The 25474-nt window shown below is 44.2% G+C and overlaps 1 protein-coding gene across 1 annotated transcript in view; it reads left to right on the top strand.

Annotated features, from left to right (window-relative positions):
- The window catches only part of LOC121693579 (kelch-like protein 29), a 79983-nt gene that overhangs the window by 5246 nt on the left and 49263 nt on the right, over positions 1–25474 (top strand). The window contains exon 3 of the mRNA XM_042073122.1: positions 17888–18262. Within this exon, the coding sequence (XP_041929056.1) occupies positions 17954–18262 (309 nt within the window). The 5' untranslated portion in view covers positions 17888–17953. The remainder of the gene's footprint in view (positions 1–17887; positions 18263–25474) is intronic.

The raw sequence follows: 25474 nt of genomic DNA, 5'->3' as shown, positions 1-25474 counted from the left end.
CACTTGTGTTGTTTGACATATATGTGATTGAAAATAGATATTTTGGATATTTTTGCCAAGGGTATTTCTTGTCCAAGGGCCAGAACCATTTATATGAATGGGAAGGAAAGAGCATGAAATAACGTCTTTGTTTGTAGTCAGGTGGCTATTATGGAGAGGGATGTGTGAAATGCTTTTTTCGTGCCAAGCTATTTTCAAGCTATTTTTTTTTTTGTTGGTAAATGATTGAGCCGGGTGCAAGAGACGGACTAGAGCTGACCCCCTGAGGCTAATGGAATTTATTGGGTAAAACACAGTGACAGGCTTCAGTGTTTGTGACGGAGCACTTAGGAATAAACAATATCATTGACATTCTGCTTTGCTGGTCTGCATTAAGATTGCAAGACTGGGGAGACATAATCCATTACTGTCAAAAACCTCATTTCCAAATGTTCAGGAGTCGAAAAAGATATGCACGCAGATGTTGCTTTCAAAGATGGGCTTCGAAATACAGCAAATTCTACAACAAATATTAAAAAGTCATCTGTGTCTTCCATATTAGAATGTTGGCATAAATTAAATTAAATTTACCAGTTGAGTTTTTTTTATTACTGTTGCACAAGATGTGTGCAAATTAGCAGAATTTTGCAGAATATATTTAAAATTGATCAGGCCAAGCAAGTGAAAAGCTTTTTCAGTGAACTTGCAAAACAAGACAAACACCTTGATCAACTGCCAGATTGAATCGGTCTCACCTGTGGGCACACAGCACTATAGTTTCACCTTCCACTATCTGCAATGAAAAGTGATCAGAGCGTGTGAGACCTCAGAAGCCCACAACAGACAGACTGCACTGACCTGACCCAGCGTTCTCCAGCAGAATGGACAGGAGAGAGTGAGACCAAATTACAGCTCTCTGGAGCAACAAGCTTCTCTAGCTTATAGAAAACAAAATCAAGTCTTCAAAGAGAAGAGTAATTTTCCAGCAGGACACTTTTTTTTTTTTTTGGCCTTTAGCGCTTCAAGATCTAAACCATGGTATCGGGAAGTCAACGAAGACCATTCAAAGACATTTCAAAGACTTTACCGTTCAGAGGCAGCCATGTGCATCTGCATCTTAGGTGACCGGCCTTCCATGACCCTGAGTAATTTCTTGGAAAAAAAACACTGAACATTTCTGAAGAAGTCAGTGAGTGAATACTGAATGTGTGAAATGTTAAAACATTCAAGTGGCACTTTTTTCCAATGTTAACTTCAGTGATTATATGAGGTGCTTGATTGTATTTGCTTTAACTGAAGCTTGCTGCTATGAAATACAGGCTGTCAGAATAATCTATTTTTATTGTCTGATCTAACCAGGTAGAGTATATTCAGCCTTTAGAGAAACAGAAAGGTCTCAATATGTCAACAGTGAAACATAATCCAAACACTTGAGACAATTTCATCTGAAAAACTGAATATTTCTGGCTATGGCTTGATGCATTTTATTCAGATCAGTCCCTCCAGTGCTGACGGAAGATCAGAAGAAGGGACTGAAATCAGTAATATTGTTTAGAGTTAAAGAGTTTAAGGTATTTATATTTCCAGGGAGATTTAACAGATATGTCAATGTCCATCTGTTACTAATCAGGCCTCCTAATGCAGATGTTATGATGTGAATGTCGGATACCTGGAATATGTCAGTGGAAAAAGGGAGAACAGTTTGACAACTATGACATTCTTCTGCATCAATGAAGCAGACTAGCAGCAGAGTGCATAGACATATGAGTGCATATACATACACACACACACTCTCAATCTCTCTCTCTCTCTCTCTCTCTCTCTCACACACAAACACACAGATTGTCATGTCACCCTGTCAAATGCACCTTATTGACAATCTGAGAGATTTAAATCTAGTTATTTTTGGACTTTTCCTCAGAGATAACCTGCTGTCAAAATTGATTCAACGCTCAAGTGCTTTGGAAATTACAAAGAACTTGAGAGTCCTTCAGTGTCAGCTTGCATCACATGTTGATGAATGCTTATTTTCAGTGGGCATTTGTCTTGGCACATTGTCCCTCAGTTTTGTTACGATCAAACAAAGGAATTAAAATACTGAACTGCCCACCAAAGTGTGTAGGATATTGTAGGAAATGTAGGAATTAGAGTGAAATCACCAATGGACTAATTTGCAACAAAACAAAAAGACTGTTCACTAAGTTGATTTTTTGGGTCGGAAACTTGAATGTGTTTCAGTGGAAACGTCTTGGTTCTTGGTCTTTTCAAGACAAGTTCAAGATAGCTTTGGTTGTAGATTTAAACTCTGTATGCATCCTCAAATAACTAATTAAGTTATAACCAAATAAGAAAAGATAGTTTGTGAAGCTTGTCATGCATCATAAATTAAGAATCCCACGAAACATTTCCTCAGTTGTAGTTTAATTTGTGACATTTTTAATCATTTCTCATCACTTCCGATTTGATGCACTTCATATTATTGTTGTCTATAAGTTATCCAACACTGTGACTACTAAATAGTCCCAGAGTATAATTTGTAGTGGCCTTACTCATGCCTAAATTACTTACGGAATTGAGTCTGCATGCTTTTCCACAGCCAACTAGCTGCTCCTCGGCTGGGTTCCAAATGACTATTTTCAGAATCCACAAAAATACAGTTTGGTGGTCATGAGGTATTACAGGGCAGCAGTGCAGTGCTTTGTATTGGCATGGTGTGCACCATCTCTCTGATGAGCACTGTTTCAAGGATATCAGCCAAACAAATTACACACTCATATCAACAACAAATTACACACTTTGTTATGGGTCTCTTAAGGTCCCCTTTACTTATTTGAACTCTTCTCCTGTAAGAATATCCTTCACTTTCTCAAAAGAACACAACCACAAATGAACGTAGCAACATGCACACAAACGTGTGCAGTTGTGTGAAACCGATGACTTCTATCTTGTGTCTTGTGCAGTAAGTCCTGGTATTGAGCTGCCATGTGCTGAGATGCCTTGCTCATGCGAAAGCTTTGAGCGGATGGGGTGTCGGTTCTCAGATGTGCTCCTAGCTGTAGAATGCATCGTTGCACTGCAGGGCTGTGCTCTAAGCTGGTGTGACACTTAAATAAGTTCTTAAATGAGATTCAAGCTTCCTAAACTTTATTTGCTGAGGAGTAAAAAAAAAAAAAAAAAAAAAAGTTAAGCAAACTGATTTCACTTCTCGAGGAAAACTGCATTTTATGTATGACACTTTTAAATATGTCTGTTTTTTTAAGGCTTTCAGGAGGTTGCGAGTCTCCTGAGACCAGATGTGACTGTGATGTTTCATGATTAGAGTGCGCGTCTGCAGACAACTCGTTTAAATGGTGGCGTTGGTAGCGGTTCTACCCCAGTAATAATACAGAAATGTCTTTTCAAACCCATCCATAACTTCATAAAAGAACAACTGACCTTTGCAGTTTTCTGCTACTAAGCTACACCATTGCAAGTTATTAGATTTGTTTAGAATGTCTCATGGCTGTACATTGTTAATGTCCCACTGTATGAAAAAAGCTGTTTGCAGTAGCACCACCTGTGAACCTAACGTCCTGGTGCTGAATTGCATCGTTGCAATTTCTTCTATACGCCTCCAATATTGTTTTCAATGGTCTTTATTCTCTTGGTTGGCATTATTGCCATTATTGTCAATCCCAGTGTGCAATTCAATTGACAACTGTTGCCCCATTATTTTGTGCTCTTCACATTCTTGCGAATTTGGAATTTCAGAGCAGGGGATTGGGTCTGCTCTCCAAGCAAGGAGCTTGTGGGGAAAGGTTAATTGCTTTGCTAATGTTATTGAATCTCCTTCTAAAAGTGGGTCACGCTCAGCGCTCGAGCAGACAACCCTTTGTGAAGTCAGCTGTTTCTAACTTAATTCCAGATGAGATTGAGCGAAAGGTGCCACACATAATTCTTCTCTCTGCCTCAGCACTAAGAGAAAGGTATCAGTAGATGGAGTCCCCTCCATCTGCAGACGCCACTGCCTTGGGGCTATCAATTATTCATTTTATGTAGTGATGAGGATGTTGAGCGAACTGGGGTAAAAAATGATTATGTTTGCAGGACTATGTTTGATGACAAACCTGCGAGAGCAAATTCATAAAACGATAGCAAGGACTTTTCCTTAATTATTTAGGCGTCTTGAGAGCTTTGGCTATCCATGTCACTGATATTTGACAAGTAATCACCACGGCAAATTGTGAGGTTAAGTTGTAGTGAACAGTGGAGGACAGCGAGAAGGACAGGGGGTGAATACTAAAGTTGCTTTGGTCCAGCCATAATCATTCCTGGAGAAGAAGTGTTGTCAAAAAGTGGCAATGGCAAATGTGGCTGTGGTTTGGTTTAGAGAATGACTTCCTATGATGATATTTTTAGAGCCCGACTGATAAATCGGTATGCCGATATAATCGGCCTATATTAGCTATTTGCGGTATAAGCGTTTATAACTCCCGATAATTATTTTTAAATGAAGTAAAGGAAAGCCAAATAATGATCCTTCATCTAAATTCCCAGTATAGCTTATATTATAGCTATAGCATTATGTCCAACAGTAAAATAATGTTAGCATTGTTTTTTTTTTTTATTTGATTGTTAGCATATTTGTGAAACATAAACGTGGTTATCCTGAGTAACTTAACAACAGCACTATAACCAGTGTTTCCCACAGAACTGAATTCTATTTGTGGGGGTAGGTTTGCAGAATTAACTTGAATTCAACAGTTTTTAACAAATTAGCGTAGCGTGGTTATGATGTACCAGATTAAAGCACAATTTAGTACAGCCTGGAAAATCATTGTGTGGTGGTCAGTGTTGATATTGTGGTGGGCCGCCACACATAAGTCAATGTATGGGAAACACTGATAACTTTGTCTTTCGACTGTCATTCCATACATTTTCTGACCATACTGCCAGCAGCTAAGGTAGTTAGCCACAATGACCATTCGTCCGGATTTCAAGCCCTCTGTCTGGACTTAGGTAGAGTCTCCTCCTTTTTATGCAGTCATATGCAAGTATAGACTTACATTATGGAATTTTCCTTTCCAATCACACAAAGTATCCCGCTGTTTAATGCCGTTAGCAACCCCCTGTCCACCCAATAGAAATAGGCCTATAATAAGAAATTGGGGGGTGTCCTCATTTTGGCCAATTGGTCCTTACTTTTAGACACAACTTTTCACACACACACACACACACACACACACACACACACGACAAGTTTTGTGGAATTCCGTTCATGGGGGGCCATATCAGCTACACACACACACCCCCACACACACACCCACACACACACATAAAAACACACACACATGCAGGCAAGCAGGCAAACGCACGCACACACACAAACATGCAGGCAAGCAGCCACACGCGCACAAACAAACACATACACTCACACACACACACACACACACACTCTCTCACATACACACACACACACGGCAAGTTTCGTGGAATTCCGTTCATGGGGGGCCATATCAGCTACACACACACACCCCCACACACACACACACACACATAAAAACACACACACATGCAGGCAAACACACGCACACACACAAACATGCAGGCAAGCAGCCACACGCGCACAAACAAACACATACACTCACACACACACACACACACACACAGAGAAGCACACATATACACAAAAACAAACACACACTATGCACACAGTCATTTACATACACAAAAGTTCCAAGAGTAGGGGCTGGAGTAGGGGCTGGAGTAGGAGATGGAGTAGGAGATGGAGACAAATTGACAAGCGTGATTTAGTTTTTGCGGAGAGAATGTACAGGACTGAGCGGCAGTCATATTTTCTTGTTTCTTGAGCTTTGACATGCTTTCACACACTTTACATAGTTTTTTTTTTTTATTGTTGATGACTTTTTATTAATTTCTCATCTTGGAAAAATCATAAAAAAAACAAGACAACACAAAAGCCCTTCACAAAAACCGCTTTCAGAAGGAACATTCATTTAGTGATGGTTCTAGGAGTGAAGTAAAAGGACACTCTAATTAAGAAGCTCACAAACTGGCTGAAGTTGTCAGATAAGTGCAGCTTATTTTGAAACCCTACTTTTGCCATTTAGCGACTTAAGAAGACTTAAAGAAGCTATGTGCTCTTGGCACCACTGGTTGCTGTTGCAGTTTTATAATGTAGAGAGAGATTGTATATCTATTGAGGTTCATTTATGAAACTGTACTTACATTTTCAAACAACTGATAAGTGATGTACAACAGAGAATGGGATGGTCTCGTCAGCATCATGTAAATGTAAATTTGTAATGAATAATTTACATCATAAAGAATTCTTTGATTTTCCGACATGGTGGCTACTGTACAGTTATGTTATAATGTTAGCCTGTACAGTTATGTATATTTTTTGTTGAGTGTTTTTTGTCAGTAAAATACAAGAAAGAGAATGTATTATGTTATGATGTTCTAAACAATGGAGGAGGCATGATTGGCAGCTGTCACTCCTACTCCCCTTTCTCTTCCATTTCACTAGTAGATTGAAATTCACATTCCACTTATCCTTAGTGGGTATCAGCAGACATCACTCATGGGATCAACACTTAGGCATCCCAGGCCAAATCCAAACCAAACAAGCTTCCAAACGTGCTAATTATTACCCTGCTTGGCAAACTAGTGAAAAGTGCTGTAGATGTTGCTGTTTCACTCAAATTGCTGTCTGAGTGAAGCTTGGGCATCATCATTTACTTACTATAATTCACTGATCTAAAGGTTAGAAATAAATAAATAATTTTTAGATTTCTTTTCAGTTGAGGAAATGTATTTACTGTGTAAATCAAACAATGCCCAATGCATTGCCTTGCTGTTGACAGCAGCTGCAGTTATCTCTACTGTTGTATCAGGGTCATAATGACTATTACCTGGACTGGTCAGTCAATTTAACCCAAATAATGTGTCTATGGCCTTGTGGCCTTTCACAGAAATATCTCCAATATGTCTTTGTGTCCTGATCAATAGTACACTGGCTTTTTGATTACTTTCAAACGCACCCCTGCTCTGGTGTGCACACTGTATTTTATTTCACCAGAGAGAGAATCCAGCTTGCTAATATGCGCCCCTATCTTCCTGATGGCAGACGTATATCTCTCTGCAATTTGTTTACTTTCTGCTTTTTAATAGGACAGGATGACGAGCACACTAATAGACTGTTAGCAGAGTGGGACTGTTGTGTGTCTGGCTTCACCGTTGCGTAAAATTGGCCAATTGTGAATGAAAATCAATCAGAGCTGGGCGACTGGGCGTAATATTTACCCACCAGACCATTAAAAAAAAAGAGTAAACGTGAGCTTAGCTTTGTGTACAGACAGTTTATAGCTGGCGAGGTAATTTCATTTTGATTGAATGCACTACCACAACAGAGGGCTTACTGTTTAACATGCAATGATATCTCAGAGTCTCAACATAAATGCACTCATAGTTTGCCTAATAGCTGAAGCATTGCATGTGGATTTTTTTAAAATGGAATGGGTTAAAGCTGTGAAAATATGTTTTTCCCATAATACTGGCTCTGGTAAGTGAGAATTGGCAAACGAAGAATTAGACTGCTGAAACAGGCTTGAGAAATAATGGAAGTTTTCTCACAGTTTTATGAGTCCAGTGGTGTGTCAGGATTTCACACTTCTGCAGTCGCAATGTCAGAGCTTTGTATGGGCGATGGAATTTGTTAACTCATTATCAACCCATATGTTTTCACAAGTCAAGCATTAAGACCCATTTCCTACTGTAAAAAAACAGGGCTTTAAAACCACTCAGGCATGAAAACTGGAGCAGACTTCACAATGAATATGGATAATTTCTCATTCGTCATACGTCAAGTCATACGTTCTATGTTTTACCATTACAGCGGTTTAACCCTTTTGGAATTTTGTATTCAAGCCTACATTTCACAGCAGGTTCATAAGGACATTTTTGTTAGAGAATTCAGGGTTTTTTTGTTGAGACGTAATACACTGCTGTTGCGCAATATTTTGTGTTTTTGTGTTGCACTGGTTGCGACACCTAGCTCAGGTCTGTGTCCTCTCGATGGGCGGTGGTAGATGAAAGGGTTAAAGCCGTGAGAGTGTTGTGCCCTGCCGGTGAACTGGGCTAATAACCTTGCCGTGCACTGCACTCTGTCTGACCCCGAGACGACTCAAGATGGGTAACCAACCGCAAAGCGACATGATTTCTTCATGAAAAATTGAAGGCGTTTTGGGAGCCCCTCCATATTGAAGGCAGGTTTGAATGTCTGTCTCTGTTTAGGTCTGGTAGACTAACTCTGTCGTCTCTCTTTCGTTGCATCTCTCAGTGTTTTCTTCAAACTGTTTTCTGTGAGAGATCTAATGCAGTGTAACGTCTCTCAGGTATTCATTTCCCAAAGAAAACAGGTACGGTAGTTCTCGGACACATTTGGTTAAGGAAACATGTTGTCATGGTGTGCTGTATTGTTACAGCATGAAGGTGTTGCTTGTTGCTTGGGAATGATTTATTTTTCCTGCTGCTGAACAAATGGATTAATGCTGCAAATGGATTCATTCCAATATTGTGTTGTTTCTCCATGTAGTAAATAATATATCTATAGATATATTGGTCAAAAATACAAAGAGGCATTTATAATTGGAACCGATGTGTGTATCAAATGAATTTGTGTATTCATCTGTGTAAGAGAATTGTAGCCATACCTCTCTAAGTGTGTGTGTGTGTGAGAGAGAGAGAGAGAGAGAGAGAGAGACACTCCACCTTACATCAAATGACTCCGAATCCTTCAATCCCACAGCAGGACTGCAGAAGTCTTCAAACCCCAAGAATTCCCCCTCTGCCATCGCCCTCAGCACCTTATCTACCCAGTAAGCCAGCAGAATCCCAGGTGGTAGCCAGCAATTATTCTGTGCAAAATAACAGCACACATTTTCCACCAGCTAAGGGTTTTGCTTTTGAAGTTGGCATGGGCCAAGATCTTTAATGAATCTTGTTGATGACCAAAGGTGTCTCAGTGTCTTATTTTAGTTTTAGATGCAGGTGCAAAAGCACTGAAATAATGTTTTCCATCTCAAATGAGAAATGTGACTAGAGGAGATAAGGGATTATGCAGAGGCTGTCGAGGCAGGTCGGGTACCACACCAGTGGATCCACCAGTCAACTCGTCTCGCGCCATTAGGCCACAAGTGCTTAAGTGTCTGTGGCAGCAGAGTCGGGAGGCTGGCCAAAGCATCGTTACAGCAGCAGGGTCCTCCTGCTGATCAGATCTGCCAGGTGTGAGAGGCGGCAAACCGATTTCCATGACCTCCGACTGCATCTCTTACCCCAGGGCATCATCCATGACCTCCAACAGCATCTCTTACCCCAGGCTCTGTCCCAACTTTAGGTTACCCCGCAGGGCATAATTTCCAAAGGGTTGCAGCCTAAGAGCCATAGTACTTCCTCAAGTAAAATTCCAATTAAGTTTCATTTAATCAACACTTTGAGAACCCTGCTCTCTCTGCCCCCAGTGTGCTGTATTAGCCAGGGCCTGAAATAGCACTGCCTTGATGGTAATTTTGGATGTACAGTTCACACTTAGTTTCTCATGCTCTGTTGAATGCAGCTTTGGTATGTTGATGCTGATGCTGTGGGAAAGAAGGGTACATTATAATTAGTCTGTTTTTTTCTTTCTGAAATAATGGTGCTTTCGAGATGTCTCGTAAATGTCTCGTAAATCCGCCGCCCGAGTTGGAAAGTGTAAATTACCCAGCTTTCTTGCGGCATTTTGGGCAGGCACGCCCACTTTACCTTGGAGTACTTGAGGGTACCCCGAGGTGGACGTACGACCTTACAACAAACATGGCTGCGCCCATAGTTGAGATGAGATGACATGTATTTTTTTTGCATATGTACTGTGTTGGTCATGTTAAAGTTGATGTAATGCTCTTACACACTAGATTACATTGCTGCTTCAATCCGGTCACCAATTCATGCATTGCACGGTCTTGCTGTGCGTGCAATACAATGTAACAATTTCTTTTCCAGCCGTTTAGCTAGAGGCTACATGTAGCACAAAACAATAACAATGACTAGCCTCCTGCTAATGCCCCTCGTGGCTCGAGAGAAAGGCGTTCCTAAAGCCACTCATTGGTACATGTTGTACGGGTGAGTGTACGATAAATTACGAGACATCTCTAAAGCAGCATAAGAGATGCTACTTTAAGGACTTTTCTAAAGGATCATAATATAAAGAGTTGATTATTATATTCATCTGCTTAACGATTGATATGGTCATAAAAACATTTTTCTCTATTCTCTCTATTCATTCATAGTAGTGGACCTGAAAATGTCCATTCTACCTTTGTTATTCCTGGCAGGTATTTAAAATCTTAGCCTTCAAAAAAGGAATGTTTCTGATACTGCATCTGGACTGTACTTTTTTGGACAATGGGCTCTCAGTCCTCAGACCAGCATGTTGCCGAAAGGCAGCACAATTAGGAGTTTCTGTATCTCAGCCAGGTCCGCATCATCACCCAGGTTTTTGGACAATCTAGTGTAAGAGCTGTAATTGCTTTCTATCTTTGGCCCTGAATGCTGTCTTTGCCAAGGGAATTGACCAGTATTTTGGATGACTTCTCCCATGCGGACCGTTTCTTTTGATTTCTACGAGTCCACGTGAGCCCGCGAACGGCACGTGGATGAGTAGACCACCAGATCGCCATTTTTTTTACAAAGAAGCTGGATGTTCATTTACTCACATTCCACATTCTTCCATTAAATAGGATTCTCAGAACCGCGATTTTATGCACAGTTCCTGAGAAGCGCAAAAGGATGGCTTCCACTTTGCATTCCTCCCCCAGCCAGACAAAAGCAACAGACAGCGCTGCGACGGTTGAACATTGTGTGCAGCCGTCTGCTTTTCCAAACGGGCAGAACTCATTCAGATAAGACGCCGCCGCCTTCGGTTGGGATTCCTGTGGCAGTGCACAATCGCCCTTGCTTTCAGTATGAGCTTGGCCAAGCCCCTTTGCTGACTAGGATGCTGATGAAAGCTGACACTGTGATAATAGTGCCTCGCTGGCCGGCCAGCTGGACAGGTGTTGCTGGGCTGTATGTTGCGGACCAGCAAGTCGAATCGCTTTGCTATTTCCCCCGCATGCCTGTCACTTTATTTATGTGTGGATGCGATCACTCCGTGTTAGGGCTCATCAGTGTTCAGCATGCCAACGTCTAGTCCCACCGCGCCTAGTGGAGCCCCCAGCATGCCTCCAACAATGCCACTGCATACCGGCTGAGCACCAGATGCCTAAGCCACTATATAAATATTTAGGTCAGAAGGCTGTTTTCCTTCTATTAGCAGCAAATCTGCTCCAGTGGCTTCCACATACTCCTCACTCTAAATGAGGGAAGAGCCGCAGAGCTCAATCTGTTGTTCCCTCACCATTGCTGTTCTCTTACCTCGCAGGCCTGTGAATTATCAGATGATTATTTGACCAAAGAGGGCCCCTTAACACGTTTAATGAGCAATCCCTTAGGGTTGGCGAGCCAGCTAGTTCATAAATCTATGATGTAGGTGTGAAGCCAGTGCCCTGCATTGTTTTTTTCAGTAGGCTCAGTCCTGACATGCTCACAAATAACAATAGGGTTATTTTGGTCTCTCTCTCTCTCTCTCTCTCTCTCTCTCTCTCTCTCTCTCTCTCTCTTTTTCTCTTTCTCTTTCTCTCCTCTTTCCCTCAGTCTCACAGTCTCTTTCTCGCTCTGTGTCTCTCTTGGCTTTTGAAATTAAGCTTCCCCTTTGTTCGAGAATATCTGACATTTTACATAAACAGTCTGGTCTGTTCAGTCCAGAAACTAAAATGTGCAATTATGTAAGTGTAATGTAGGTGGAACAGCCCTACTTAAAAATCAGTGGTGATTATGTAGGAGCCAGGATATCAGCGGGTGTGTGTGTGTGTGTGTGTGTGTGTGTGTGTGTGTGTGCGTGCATGTGTGTGTGCACATATGTGTGTGGGTGTGTGTGTATGTGTGTTTGCGAGGGTGTGTTAATGCGTGTATGTGTGTGGACGCATATTTAAATTCCTAGCGTAGCTGTGCTCTGAGCCACTCACTACTCAGCTTACTCTGCAGATGAAAATTCAGCCCTGAAATATTTAGTAGCAGGCGTACATTTGGATCTATGGGCTCCTGTAGCACGCCTTTGTTAAATGTCTACTTGCCTAAAGTGTTCTGGCCATTTGCTGGCGAAAATATTTGTCAGGTAATGGCAGCCGAGCTCTCGCTTTATTTCCTCCATTACTGTTAGGCCCATCACACACGCGGAGATGTCCACTGCGTTTTTGTCCCCGGGGGCCGGGTACTTGGTCACTGCTTGAGCTTTGTTCCAAGGGAGGGAAAGGCCAGATAGGATGGATGCCTAGCACACCTTGCATGTTTACTAACCTAGTTAAGTGTGTAAATGTCAAGGCATTATAAAGTCACCCCAGGAGGCGTTGATGAAATGCAGGTGTGTGTTTGTGTGTGTGTGCTGCGTGCGTGCGTGCGTGCGGACCAGTGAAGGTAGGAAGCTGAGTAAGTGCTTTACTATTTTAATATGCAGCCTGAGTGGAGCTGAGTGGCGCGCTGTTGTGAGAGTGAGGGGTAGCATCATAGCACATGGAAAGGAGGGACCTAATTGCTGTAACACAGTGATGGTTTTCTGCACTCCTCTGCCGTGGGGTTGCTGTGAGTGCTGGGGTCATTCCGAGTGCAGCAGGAACGTTTTCCCTGTCTTCAGGGAGGCTGGAGAAGTTTCCTCTCGGCGCCAGCTAACGCCATCCATGCATTACAACTGGCCCGTCTTGTAAAAGATTAACACTCCACCTGTCACCATTAAATCTGCACTGACAAAAAGCCTCTGTGGATGGTGGAAGTGTTTTCACTGACTTTGATGTTTTTACGTGTTCAGACCTCTCTTCCGGCATAGGTCATCCAACTCCCACGAAAAAAAAAAAAGTGTGTTTAATGAAAAAAAAAATTGCTGACGTGCTGATGAATATATTTTCTGCTTGTGTCCTCAATTTCAGAGTCTGGCCTGGCAGCATTATCATCTAGGCACACACTCCTGGAAGCCTTTTCAATTTCCAGAAATTTCCCATGAATAGTGTGAATTCCAAACCCCCCCACCCCACCCCCCATCACCACCACCTCTTATGCAATCAGCGCATGTCTTACCTGATTCAAAAAGGTTTCATGCCTTTTGGGGAGCACAGGGGGGGAAAATGCCGAGTGATTTTGATTGCCTGGTTTTTAAGCGCGCGCTAGACGCCAGGGATGCTCACGGGGCAAACGGCTAGCTTAGCATTTTCATTTCCTGGCGGAGCGGCAGCGTTTGGCTGGGCTCTCGCTCCGCTCTGGCTGGCGCCCTCGCACCCTGTCTCTGGTGGCTCGGAGCGGTCCCGCTCTGCTCCGCGCACGCTGTCAGATGAGGACATGGCGATAAACTCTCCTCCCCCAAGAGGAAAGCACAGAGAAGCAGCTCAGCAAGCCTCACCCCCACCCCCCCACATCCACCCAGCTCTAACCCAACATCTATTGCAAGATAAGCACAATAAAATGTTATTGCAGCACAGCTCCTTTTTAATTCCGTACCCATTCTGTTGGAGAAAGGCTTGTATTTCTGTGGCCCTCATACCCATCTATGGATAGAATGTATTTTCCCCTGTCTCATCTAGCCCTAATACAGTCTCATCTTTCCCCTTCCTCAAACCATTATCTTGGCGTTATACATGGAATTGCGTCGACTTCAAAGATCTGCAGAATTGCATTATTTCACATAGAATTTTTTGTCACTTGGTTTGCATTTTTAGTAATGGACCTGATTGCACTGGACAGAAAATCCCCTTGCACAGTTAATGACAGCATTTAGAGCAATGGGGGGGAAATCCACTTAGATGTTACTGTAAAAGCATGCAACATTTTACATTTTAGTTGCCCTTTTCATGCTTTCACCTCATTGGATATTTTGGTCTGTTTGCAGTGCTGCATCTTTATGTAGCTTTTAATTAAAAGACTGGATTAAAGTCATCCATCACCACACTTTCGTCCCGACATCTCCTCATAGTTGGACCATTTTGCTGTCTGCTTTCAGTTTTTTTTCTTTTTGTGCGCACCACTTTTGAATTCTGATCTTAACGACATTTGTCACCCTCACGGTTTACCCAGAGGCATCAGTAAGGCAATTTAATGCTATCTCATGAAAGTCTATGATGTGTTCTCTGGTACGGCTTTTTTACGCTATTGAATGTAATGAAGAGGAACGGGAATTCACCCGGCAGTTTGGTCTGCTTCCATCACCGCACGCCCCCTCCCCCCCCCCCCCACACACACACACACACATACACATACACATACACATACACATACACACACACACACACACACACACACACACACACACACACACACACACACACACACACACACACACACACTCACACACACCTCCCTGAGCACCTGTGGCTTTTGATGAGGCCTTGGCTGACAGGCATGAGGATGAGGAGCGGGTCTGCCTCTTCATCTTGGCCATCAGCCGGATGTGGTGATGATGTGAGTAGCCCCTCCAGTGCCAGACGGCCGCTCTCCCACCCTCTCCCCTGAGCTTAGAGTAATCTGTGGCGGGGACGGGGAGCCACAATGCCTCTCCTCGCGTCCCGTCTACACCCCCCCCCCCCCCCCCCCCCCCCCCGCCCGGCACTCTGCAGACCAGCTGAATGGATAAATTGGCCTATGAGGAGCGTCGGGGGATGTTGAATCACGATAATAAATTGGGAGTTTGGCCGAGCGTGCTTTGTGCGCTGCGGAGAAAAGAATCAGACATCATCACCATTTCTCTGGGAGCGAGTGAAAAGTATGGGAGAGGGTTACTTTATCTTTCTCATTCGTCCACCATTTTTTCTTTTCTTATTCAGTCCGTGGGATATGTTTTATTTTTTGTGAACATGTTATTTTTATTCTTTTACCCAGTGTTTTTCATTAAATTTTGTGTCAAAACTTGAAAAACTGTTATTCAAGCACATTTTGTTATGCATTTCCTTGTGTTTTCCGAGGACATTCATAAATGATTTAGTATTTTTCTTACAACCATATGAATTGGTCTTGTACTGTAAGATAACCAGAGGATATCATGCGACACGTGTCTGGTGACCAGTGGCAGCGCAGCCCTCAGCTGATTGGTTTCTGCTTTATCTGGGGCCAACACAACAGAAATAATGTCCTTGGTTCCAGTTTTCAGTTAAAGCCTTATGAGCTGTCTATGTGCTGCACTTTCTTCTCTATTAGTTTTCTTGGTTTGTGGTCACAGGTCGTCCACCTATACGGCCTCATGCATTATACCTCAGCAACTAAGCAAGCAGAGCTTAGAGAAAGGGTGGCCTTTCCCAACTGTGCCTTTTAATAGTGAACAGGAAAGCATTTTCAATCGGTCCATTTAGACCATGTCCATTGCATAAAGACATTTTCATTTAAGGTCTGGAGACTTTTTCTCTCCTTTTTTTGTCTTTGGACTCTTTTCCCTCGGCACCAAAGAGCACCCGACGAAAACAAACAGTGTAGACTAAGGCTTTTCAGGACCAAGCACGCTGACAACCTTCCTCTCAAAGAACCGCATTGTTCTACTGTTCAACTGTGAACTAGATGTAGCATGCTCAACGGAGATAAGATTACAGTGGGCTGCTAGCCCTGATACTAATTATTCTATGCCAAATTTGCATTTGCAAAATGGAGAACAACAGCCTATTCTACCGGCCCCCTGCCCTGCGCCTGCCTCACACATTGCTGTGTTTCTTTATTTCCAGTGTACAAACCGAGCCTTATTAAGGGGGCCCAGCGATATCTAGTGCAAATGGGATGCCACCTCTGCTGCGTGCACATCTGCTCTCCATGCATCAGGGGCTGTGCTCGTCCAGGCGCGATGCCTATGCTGTTGGGTAATTTGGATCGCTGGATAAAACACTACAGGATTGCCGAAAAGAAAAGGAATAAAAAGTCAGAAAAGAGAAATGTGGAGAAAAAAAAAGAAAGGGATCTGAATGCAGGAGTAGCCCTGCAACTCACTTGCATATGGAGTCCCAGTGGAGTTTATTTGGCACGTACATCACCACGCTCCATACCCACCTCGGCTCTCCTCTCTTACTGTATATTTAATTTCACCGCTGCGCACACAAATCTTGTTCTGCGCACCAGCACATGTGTGTAGGCTATGCTTGTAAACGTGTCTCGCAGCTATTTATAATTGGGCCCGGTCTCGTCCACTCATTCATGCCAATTATTCTCCTCTCCGTGCTACGCGAATTAGATTCAATAACGGAGATCTCCTGGGTGTCTTAAATAAACAATGTTCCATGGTACTGCACCTTATCCTCAAGCCACAACCTTAGAAGGGATTCGATATTTGGTCTTTATATAAATCTCAAACTGAACCTGGGGGGAACTAGACAAGACACCTGTGATTGCAGGGCTTTGTTTTGTTTTTAGTTTTTTGTCTTAGTTTTTGGTCTGACTGAAGTGGATTTAAAAATATCACCATTACCATTTCAAATGTGAGAAGGGAAGATCTAACTAATGGATGTGTTGGTGTGTATGTGTGTGTGTGTGTGTGTGTGTGTGTGTGTGTGTGTGTGTGTGAGTGTGTGTGTGTGTGTGTGTGCTTGTTTGTGGTTTGTGTGTCTCTGTGAGTGTGTATACTGTATGTGTGCATGCACACTCTCTAGTGTGTGCCTGAGCATGCACGTATGCTCATTTCCCTCGGCAAACTATTACCTGTCTCTAATGGATCACATGGCTTCCATTTCAGCCTGACTCACTGATTACCAACCCATTGTTTTATCTCTCAACTGGGCAGCCACAAAAAATCACAATGATGTCCTTCAGTCTTCAGCTAATGTTGAGGTCTCTGCCAAACTCAGCTTTATTCAAGGAGAAAAAACAAAAACGTTTTCTCAGAAACACCACTGGAGAAGGACAGATTGTGTAATCAGTTCCAAGTTTGTCACATCCATCTAAAAACCTGGCTCCATTAAAACATTGCCGACTGTCTACGGAAATTCTGTGTCTCATTTCAGAAGCGCCCCTATTGCTCTAATAGACTCATCTAATCACAGAAGGGACTTTTCTTGCCCTTTGCACAGCCACTGAACTGTGCTAGTGACAGTAGCATTGCATGGTCTCTAGGGGCTTGTTAAGCCAGCTCCCTCTCCTGTTAAGAAGTAATCTTAGCTGGCCCCTGAAGAAGAGCTGTTAATTGTTGTTATCATTCCAGTTTCCTGGTAATCTCTACCATTTCCTTCCAGCCACTGTCTCTGTCATCAGTGTTCGGAGCATATTTAGCATATTCACGATTATTCATAGATTGTGCATATTGTGTACACTCAGGGACGGACACAGGGTCTGAGTTTTCATACATGGTTATGGATTTTTCAATTGCTGATGCATTACTCTCACAGTCATCTCTCTCTCTCTCTCTCTCTCTCTCTCTCTCTCTCTCTCTCTCTCTCTCTCTCTCTCTCTCTCTGAGTGGTGGCCTCACAGTTCACAGTACGTGCCTTGCTTTTTTCTCCAACCTTTCAAGCCCATCATGGCTTGTGCTGCCGCTGTACAGTGAGAGGCTTATCAACAGCACGCTCGACATCAGTGGTGTTGGGACAGAAATAAATACGTGTGACCTTGACGGTCTTTTGTACTCCATCAAAGGCTTCAAATGTACCGGCAATGTATTTCCAGAGCGGCCATTCGTTTCAACTTGTCTGAGATAGTGCCCTATTCCCCCTTGCTTTGAAAACCTATGTTTGCATCTGTAGGCATCTGTAAGATGATACCCCCCTGGTCTTTATGTTGGCTTTCTGCTTACATGCTGCCTGTGTTTGGTCTGACTCTGTTTCAGGCAAAGCCTGGTTCCTCCTGAGAAGCTGACGCCAGCCAGTGTCTCTCTCCCCGTCTCTGTGTCTGGATGATGTCGCGGCACAACCAGCGCTTCGAGAGGGACTTCCGCGGGGCATGGGAACGGCGCGAGCGCTGCGCCTCGCTGGCCGCTGCCGTCGGCAACAACAGCAACAACAACGGCGGCGGCTGTATGACCAACGGCTGCGCGGGAGGCGGAGTCTCGGTGCCCAGTGGCGGCAACAACCGCCCGGGACTCCTTCCCCTGCCCGTCATCCCGTCTCTGCTGCCCACGCCAGTCACCGTGGCGACCACCACCTCTAGCAGCGAGCTGGCCTGCAAGCGCCTCGTACCGCCCCCCACCACCACAGGCTCCAAGGTAACATCAGAGAGACGGCCACACAGCTCTCACAGCCCTCTGCACCACACTGTACCCTCCTCCTTTGCCTTGTAAAAACCAGGGCTTTGTTTTATGTGGACATACGCAGTGTTTTTCATTCTGCATGGCCTGTGCAGGGTCACTGGCCGCTGCTGCAAGCTGTATATCTCTTTTTAGTTGTTGTGTGTGTGTGTGTGTGTGTGTGTGTGTGTGTGTGTTTGTGTGTGTATGTGTGTGTTTGGCATAGTCCTCTCTGTTTTTTACAGCTTGTAACTAACTATCAACAACATCCCTGCTGTGCTTCTTCAGGTCATTTTTCTCTCTGTGTATTCTGTGTACAGTATCTTGCAAGCCTGCCGTTCAGCTTCAAGGTCCACCAATGTCTTCTCCAACACTGACTTTCTGTGTTATTGCCAAATCAGTCATGCCCTCCTTGCATTTATTTAGTGGAGATTGGTGACCTTCAAAACCGTAACCATAAATAATCACTTTGCTGTAGCACCTTTTGTAGAAAGACTTACCAAGGAAGCTTATTACGCGTTTATATGCGATGTTCGCTCTTTTCTTTGGATGAGACCGAAGAGGTTTGTTTTGTTGTGGTGCCACGGGTCAGCTCCTCAGCCGTCGAGCAGGAAAGCCCCGCAGCAACCGGTAGGCTGGTCAGCCCTCCCGCACCATATCCTCACCAGTTATCTTTCTTCCTCACATCACTACAAGCAATCTCTTGATAAAGAATAGCAAAGGCTGATTATTGATTTGTGTCCAAGAAGCAACTCCTCCACACTCCGCTACGAGAGAGAGGGATTTAGCAGTCGCCTTAAGAAATGCCAGGGAGAAAGATCCAGAGCCCACCTACTACAAGCATCTGAAAACATTAGCTGTGATCTTCTTCTACATGAGGTATTAAGGGCTTTTGGCTCAAATGAAATATGGGAGCAGTAGTATGCGAGTAGTATTTGCTGAAAAGCATAACAAGATCATTGTGTTTTCTTGTTTGGAGGAAAAAAAGCATGATGGCAACGTTGTATTCCGATGAAGGACTATAGCTTCAGCAATACACTGATTTGATGATGAAACAGCTAGCCTTAACCACAAGCTGGCCAATTCAGTTCATTTGGGTACTCAAGAATCTGACCACAGCCACAGCGCTGCTCCATCGTATGGTGTAATGCCGTATCAGTTGGCCAGCTTGATGGACATGAAGGCCGAGCTGTGGTGTCATACCTTGAGAGAGAGGAGGGATGTGAAGTGGCGTATGTGGCCGCTGTGAGCCGAGATGCTGCCTATCGGGCGCACGCTCAAACATCTCACTTACTGTTATCCCACTGGACACATACTGTAGCCCCGTTCCGCCTGGACGTTGTCATTTCTTGTTCACGATCAGCTCTCTCTCTCTCTCTCTCTGGCTCCCTTCCCCTCTCTCTCTCTCTCTCTCTCTCGCTCCCTCCCTCCCTCTCGCAGCTCCATGAAGGGTTGCATAATGCAAAGGGAATGTTTTGAAGGCTGCATGTGGCTCTCAGTCAACAAAAGCGATTTTGCTGAGGCATTTCACTGCCAAATGATATAATTAATATATATGCTAAATTATGAACAGCTGAAGGACAAACGGATTGCTATTCATTTCATTTAGATTCTCTTCTCTCCTCAAATCTTTGATTCATGTGGGGTGAGCATGCCCCAGCCACCCCCCCCCCCCCCCTCCCAACACACACACACACACACACACACACACACACACACACACACACACACACACACACACACACAAAAAAAAAATCTGTTGTAATATTATGTTAGACTGCCCGAGACGATTTCCCTGCATGCTGTATTGACATTAGCTTTTGAGTAGGATCAGTGGGATATTGTGCAGCCAGTGCTAATATTTCTGAACTCGTTTTAATGATTGCTGTGAGAACTCCGAATGAGTCATTGATTTGCATATGACATTCGCCCTCGTCTTCGCCTTCAGTGTAGGTACCCTATAAAGACTTCCATTTTCCAATCAGTGCCTTGAAATGGCAAGAAATGTTTTAATAATACTTGATGCCACAAGGTTGTTTGGCTGCCGGGGGTGTAGGCCTGTTAACGGTTACACCTTTTTTAAAAAACAGCTTCACATCATTAGAACTCAGAGGTTGTGTTGATGTTGGTGTTGTTGTTGTTGTTGTTGTTCTAGCGCTGTGAGAATCGGGCACCCTGTATGCCTCTGGGGGAGACGCAGTAGGTGTGTGAGTCGGTTCTGTGGATGGGAGTTCTGATTTGTACGATGAGTTATGCACATAATGTATGGAACTGGTTGTATTTATTTATTTTTTTACAAAACCATAATGTTGAGGAATTACTCACTCTGCTTCCGTATATGTCAAATTCAAGGGGAAGAAGGAAGCATTTAGAGTCACCTTTGAAGAATGTCCTCATCAAGTAGAACTCATATATGTGTGTGTGTTATGTGACTAGGAGGAACTTAATGTGAAGCCATCATAACAATTATAGGCCCATAAAAAGCATCTATCAACAGCACCATGATAGTGCATTTTTCAGGGTAAAATGAAATAATCATATTTTAATATATTTTGAACATATTTCGAAAGCAATACCACATCACTCTGCCCTGACAGCTTTTTTCATTTGATGTGTGCTGCTAGCAACTAGCAACTTAAGGACTCTTAAGGATGTGGCAGCCAGATTGCCTGCACTCAGAGAACACACTCGCACTCAGACAGACAGTCACACACACACACACACACACACACACAAACACGTACACACACTCAGGCTCGTTACCCCTGCTCCTTGTAAATTTGCTCCTTCATCATACCTTCTGCTTGTTGCCGGGTCTTTGGACCTTGCTGAGAGCTCATCAACTAGCAGAGCAAGAGTCCTGTCTCCTGCCACTCCTCCCGGCTGGCAGCTCAGCTCGGCGAGTGCGGCCGCGCAGGGCCGTCCATTAGCAAAGTGCTTCCTCCTCGCAATTTACCCGAGCTGCGCCAGGCAAAACAAGCACTGAGAGTCAGCCAGAAGACAAAATCACCAAAGTCGTGTTTTGAATTTTAGATTGTTACACGCCATTTGCTGTTTACGTCGCATGGCACAAATAAAAAGAGAAGTTGCATTGTAAGAAGCATTTTTTTTTATCAGTAAAGCTCATCTAGCATAGATTAGGAAGTGTTTGAAGTGTGAAGTCAATATTGTTGTGGATTTTTGTCTTGAAGCCAAAACATTCTGTTCCTCTTGAACCGAAACCTTCTAATTCTGTGGTCCCATTTGTCAGTGGAAAGTATGTGATGTGATGGGATGGAAACTACAAGAACCAGCAATTCGCTGTGCTGTCGGAGGCTCATAGCGCTTGTTGAGGATTTGAAAAGGTGAGGGCGATTCAGAGCCTCTGCAGAGTGTACATACTGTATGGCTTCCAATTCAGACCGAAAAAAGTCAGCAAAGGAGCGAAAAATGAGGGCCAAACAAAGGTCTTGAGCTCCCTGTGTGAAGACCTGACCACTCATAAGAGCAGAGCCACTGTCTTTGACAAGAGGGCCGGCGCTCATTCGGCCTCGCTCTCTTTTTTTCTCTTCTCCTCTCCTCTTCCTCCCCTCCTCCACCCCTTCTTTGCTCTCTCCATCTTTCTGTCGGTAAGCCTCTCTACAGTGCAGTAATGAAATGGGAAGGTTCTGCTGGCGTGGTTTTGTGGGAGGCCAGGAGACCGCTATGAGGCCCTGAGACCTCGCAACAAAAAGAGCTTCTGTGGAAAGATGATGGATCAAAGTTTTCTTTTCAGTCTCTCACCAGAGGCCCAGGCCTGCCTGACCGGGGGGGGGGGTGTCTGTGGGGAGGTGGGGATGGATGGTGTGTGTCTGTGTGTGTGTGTGGGGGGGGGGGGGGGGGGGGGGGGGGCGGTAAAAAAGACTGGCTGAGTGTGTGCCATACGTTGTACTGTTTTTCTTTTGTTCTGGTAGGAGGGAATTGTTACCTTTGTTACCATTGAGGGAGATGTTTTTGGCTCAAGTCTAGCTGCCTACTTTATGAGCTCAATGTTATCATGAGGAATGAGTGCAACTCATTGCTGAATGTATTTGGCTCAACAAATGTCCTTGTGCAGATAGCATAATGGGCAAGGCAGCCATTAGTAAGAAGAGACGAAATGCTACTTACTTTTCAAATAAAGCCTGGTCTTTATGGGGCATACACAAGGACACAGTGGAAAAGAAAGCACAAGAGCAATAAATAGAAATAAGACAAACATTGGACTTGGAGTTGTCTTCTGATGTATGAAATCATTGATAAAGCAGACAGCTCTCAAGGACAAAGGCATCTCAGGGCATCGTGTCTCAGAGCGTAGCGGAAATGATGTATGCAAATATTCAAGTCATCTGCAGCACGCCTTCTCAAATGGTTGTATCATCCATGATGGCAAACATGCCAGTATCCTCATGAATACATTTTCACACATAGCTTTCGCTAAGAGTTAGCCTGTGCAGAAAATGCCCAAACGCTGAAGCTTGTAATGCACACATATTTGCCTTTGGCTGCAGGCAGAACAGAGCAGGAGTGAATTGAAAGTGAGGAGGGCAGCCAGCAGGGGTTCTGTCGTGAATTGTGTCCATTTGTGTCCCTCTATTCTCTCTTTCCTCTTTTATCTTCTCTATTCTCTCTTTCCTCTCATCTCTTCTCTTTTCTCTTTCCTCTCCTTTCTTCTCTCTTTCCTCTCCTCTCTTTTCTCTCTTTCCTCTCCTCTCTTCTTTCTTCTCTCTTTCCTTTCCTCTCTTCTCTCTTTCTTCTCTTCTCCTCTTCCCCGTTTTCCCTCCCCCTGTCATTTCTCAGAAGGCTGTTCTAAGCCCACAGCAGGTCAGTAGCAGTAATGCAGCCACCTACTCTCCCTGGTGTGAAAGATGACTTCTTTTAGCCTGGGGAGACGTATTAAAAGGCTGCTGCAGCTCTCTTGCTCAACCAGCCAACCAGTCAACTGGCTTATGTAATCATTTCAGGAGGGTTCTGATGAACACATTTGACTTGCAATGTGGTTATAGACACATACTACATTTAATGCACACACATGTCTGTGTGCCAATCAAATTTGCAATGGAATTCAAATGGCAACTGGAATTGAAGAAGGGTTTTTTACACCAGGGACGCTCACTGGCTAAACCACAAACTCGGACACAATGTCCATGTGTCCTCCATCATGAGCCACCACACGGTTCCCTTTCAGTAGAGACCAGCACTTTTTTTTTTCTCTCTCCTCATCGTGCCCCTGAGGCGAAGAAGAGCTCTGGCCCATTCTCTCAGTGCTGCCCACCTCTGGGCCTCTGTGCACTGTTGTTGACCATGTCTTGAGTTCTGCTGTCATCCTTGTCCTTCACGGCGGCTCGGTGCAGTGGCAGATGAAGTCATCAAAGGGTTAAGGAAGTCTGGCGCGCAGTCGGTCGCCTGTCTGCGCCGCGTCTTCATTTCACTCCGCCGGGACGGCATCTGGAATCCAAACCGGCTTGAGCCGCCTGCCTGCCGAGATGTCAAGTCCTTTGGTCTTCATTAACAAAAACGGCACAGACCCCTCTTAGGTCAGTGTCTGAAATATTCTCTCTCTCTCTCTCTCTCTCTCTCTCTCTCTTTTTCTCGTTTTGTCTTTGCTCCCCCCCCCCCCCCCCCTTCTTGTCAGGCCTCCTGCCTCCTGCCAGGTATATTTCCCCTGGTACTACTCCTGCGAGTGGTATTGACATTGAATATCACACAGCTTTTTTGTCCATCACCTTCAGAGACGCTCCATTAAAGATGGAGAAACATGTGCTGATCAGCTGCTGTCTGCCATGCTTCATTTGACAGCGCCAACGAGACGAGGACGCGTGGCAGAATTTTAAACACCCACCACAGAATCATGAATATTTCTCTGCACAAAAGGTGGCATTAACATACCAAATGCTCCGCCTTAATACATTAACCAGAATACATTCGACTGGCAGGTTTTTTAGCTGGATAAATGACACTCATGTCTCTCCTGGCAAAGCAACAGTTTAGTCTAGTCTAGTTCTGCAACACATGAGCTTCCTGAAGGGCCTTACTGAGAGAAAAGACAGACACAGGTGTCTGGTGTGACTTTGTGTGAGGAAGCATATTTTGCTGAGGCCAACTCATTTTCTTGCACACAATGTTTTTGGGTAGCGAGAGCTCTGTGAGCTATTGTCTGGTCATAACGTGCATGCGTGTCAATAGAGTGGGAGATGTGGGTGCAGAGGCGTGGGCAAGACAAAAGGGGGAAGTGTGAAAGACACAGCAGTAGCGAATCAGGAAGAGATTGAGAGGGAGATACAAATCCAAAGCAAGCCAAGGGGTAAAACAAAAAAAAAAAAACAGAACAAATCTGGGACAGTTGGTAGCGGCATATGCGAGCTGGAGGAGAGTGGGGCGGCTGTCTGCCTAATCTGCAGCGTTGACCGCAGTTGACCCCCCCCACGCCGGTGGAGTTCATTCAGTGCCCGTCCTGTCCGAGGGCATTAGGATGCAGAGGTGATGGAGGCGGAGAGAGAGAGAGAGCGAGAGAGAGAGTGGCCTCATCCCTCCGTCTGTCTGCGCCGCTGAATATTCATCCGCCCTCTCGTTACGCCCGCCAGCCGGCACTTTTATCTCCCATCAGCCACGCCTGCCCTCTTCCTGTTGGCACGCGAGCGTTAGCGGCAGACAAGAATAGCATCGCACATGGCGAAGCCCATCAAAACAAACTTGTTTGCAAACTCCCTCGCTTTAAAACTGCAATTAGCTTTAAATTGCTGTTGTGATTTGTTGGTGAAGTGCTACTCCAAAGGCGCTATTATGTTTAGACTCTTGTTTTACTAATATATTTTTGCTTTTGCAAGCTATAAGAAGCACTATTCTGACTAACTCTGAATGCTAACTTAGTTTAGGCATTTTTGAGAAAATGGGATATCAAAAAGCTACTTCATCATCAGTAAATAGGTTTGTGGGAAGGTAGCCAGGAAAATATCCTCAGCAGTTAATTTTTGTTGTAGATTAGAATACAAAAATGCATCGATTGAGACCAGCTTTCCCCCAAGACATGATGTAAGGCTGTTTTTAGATGTTATTTACCAATCTATGTACACTGTTCTGCGATGATTTCACACTCCTTTAGGATTTAGGCGCTATTTCCTTAGAATGTAAGGCCCTTAGTCTGGATACACTCACACACAAATTTTGCAATGAAAATGTCTCATCAAGTCTAGC

This window comes from Alosa sapidissima, chromosome 19, assembly GCF_018492685.1.
Source record: "Alosa sapidissima isolate fAloSap1 chromosome 19, fAloSap1.pri, whole genome shotgun sequence".
NCBI classification, from domain to species: domain Eukaryota; kingdom Metazoa; phylum Chordata; class Actinopteri; order Clupeiformes; family Clupeidae; genus Alosa; species Alosa sapidissima.
This window is presented reverse-complemented; position numbering and strand designations above follow the sequence as displayed.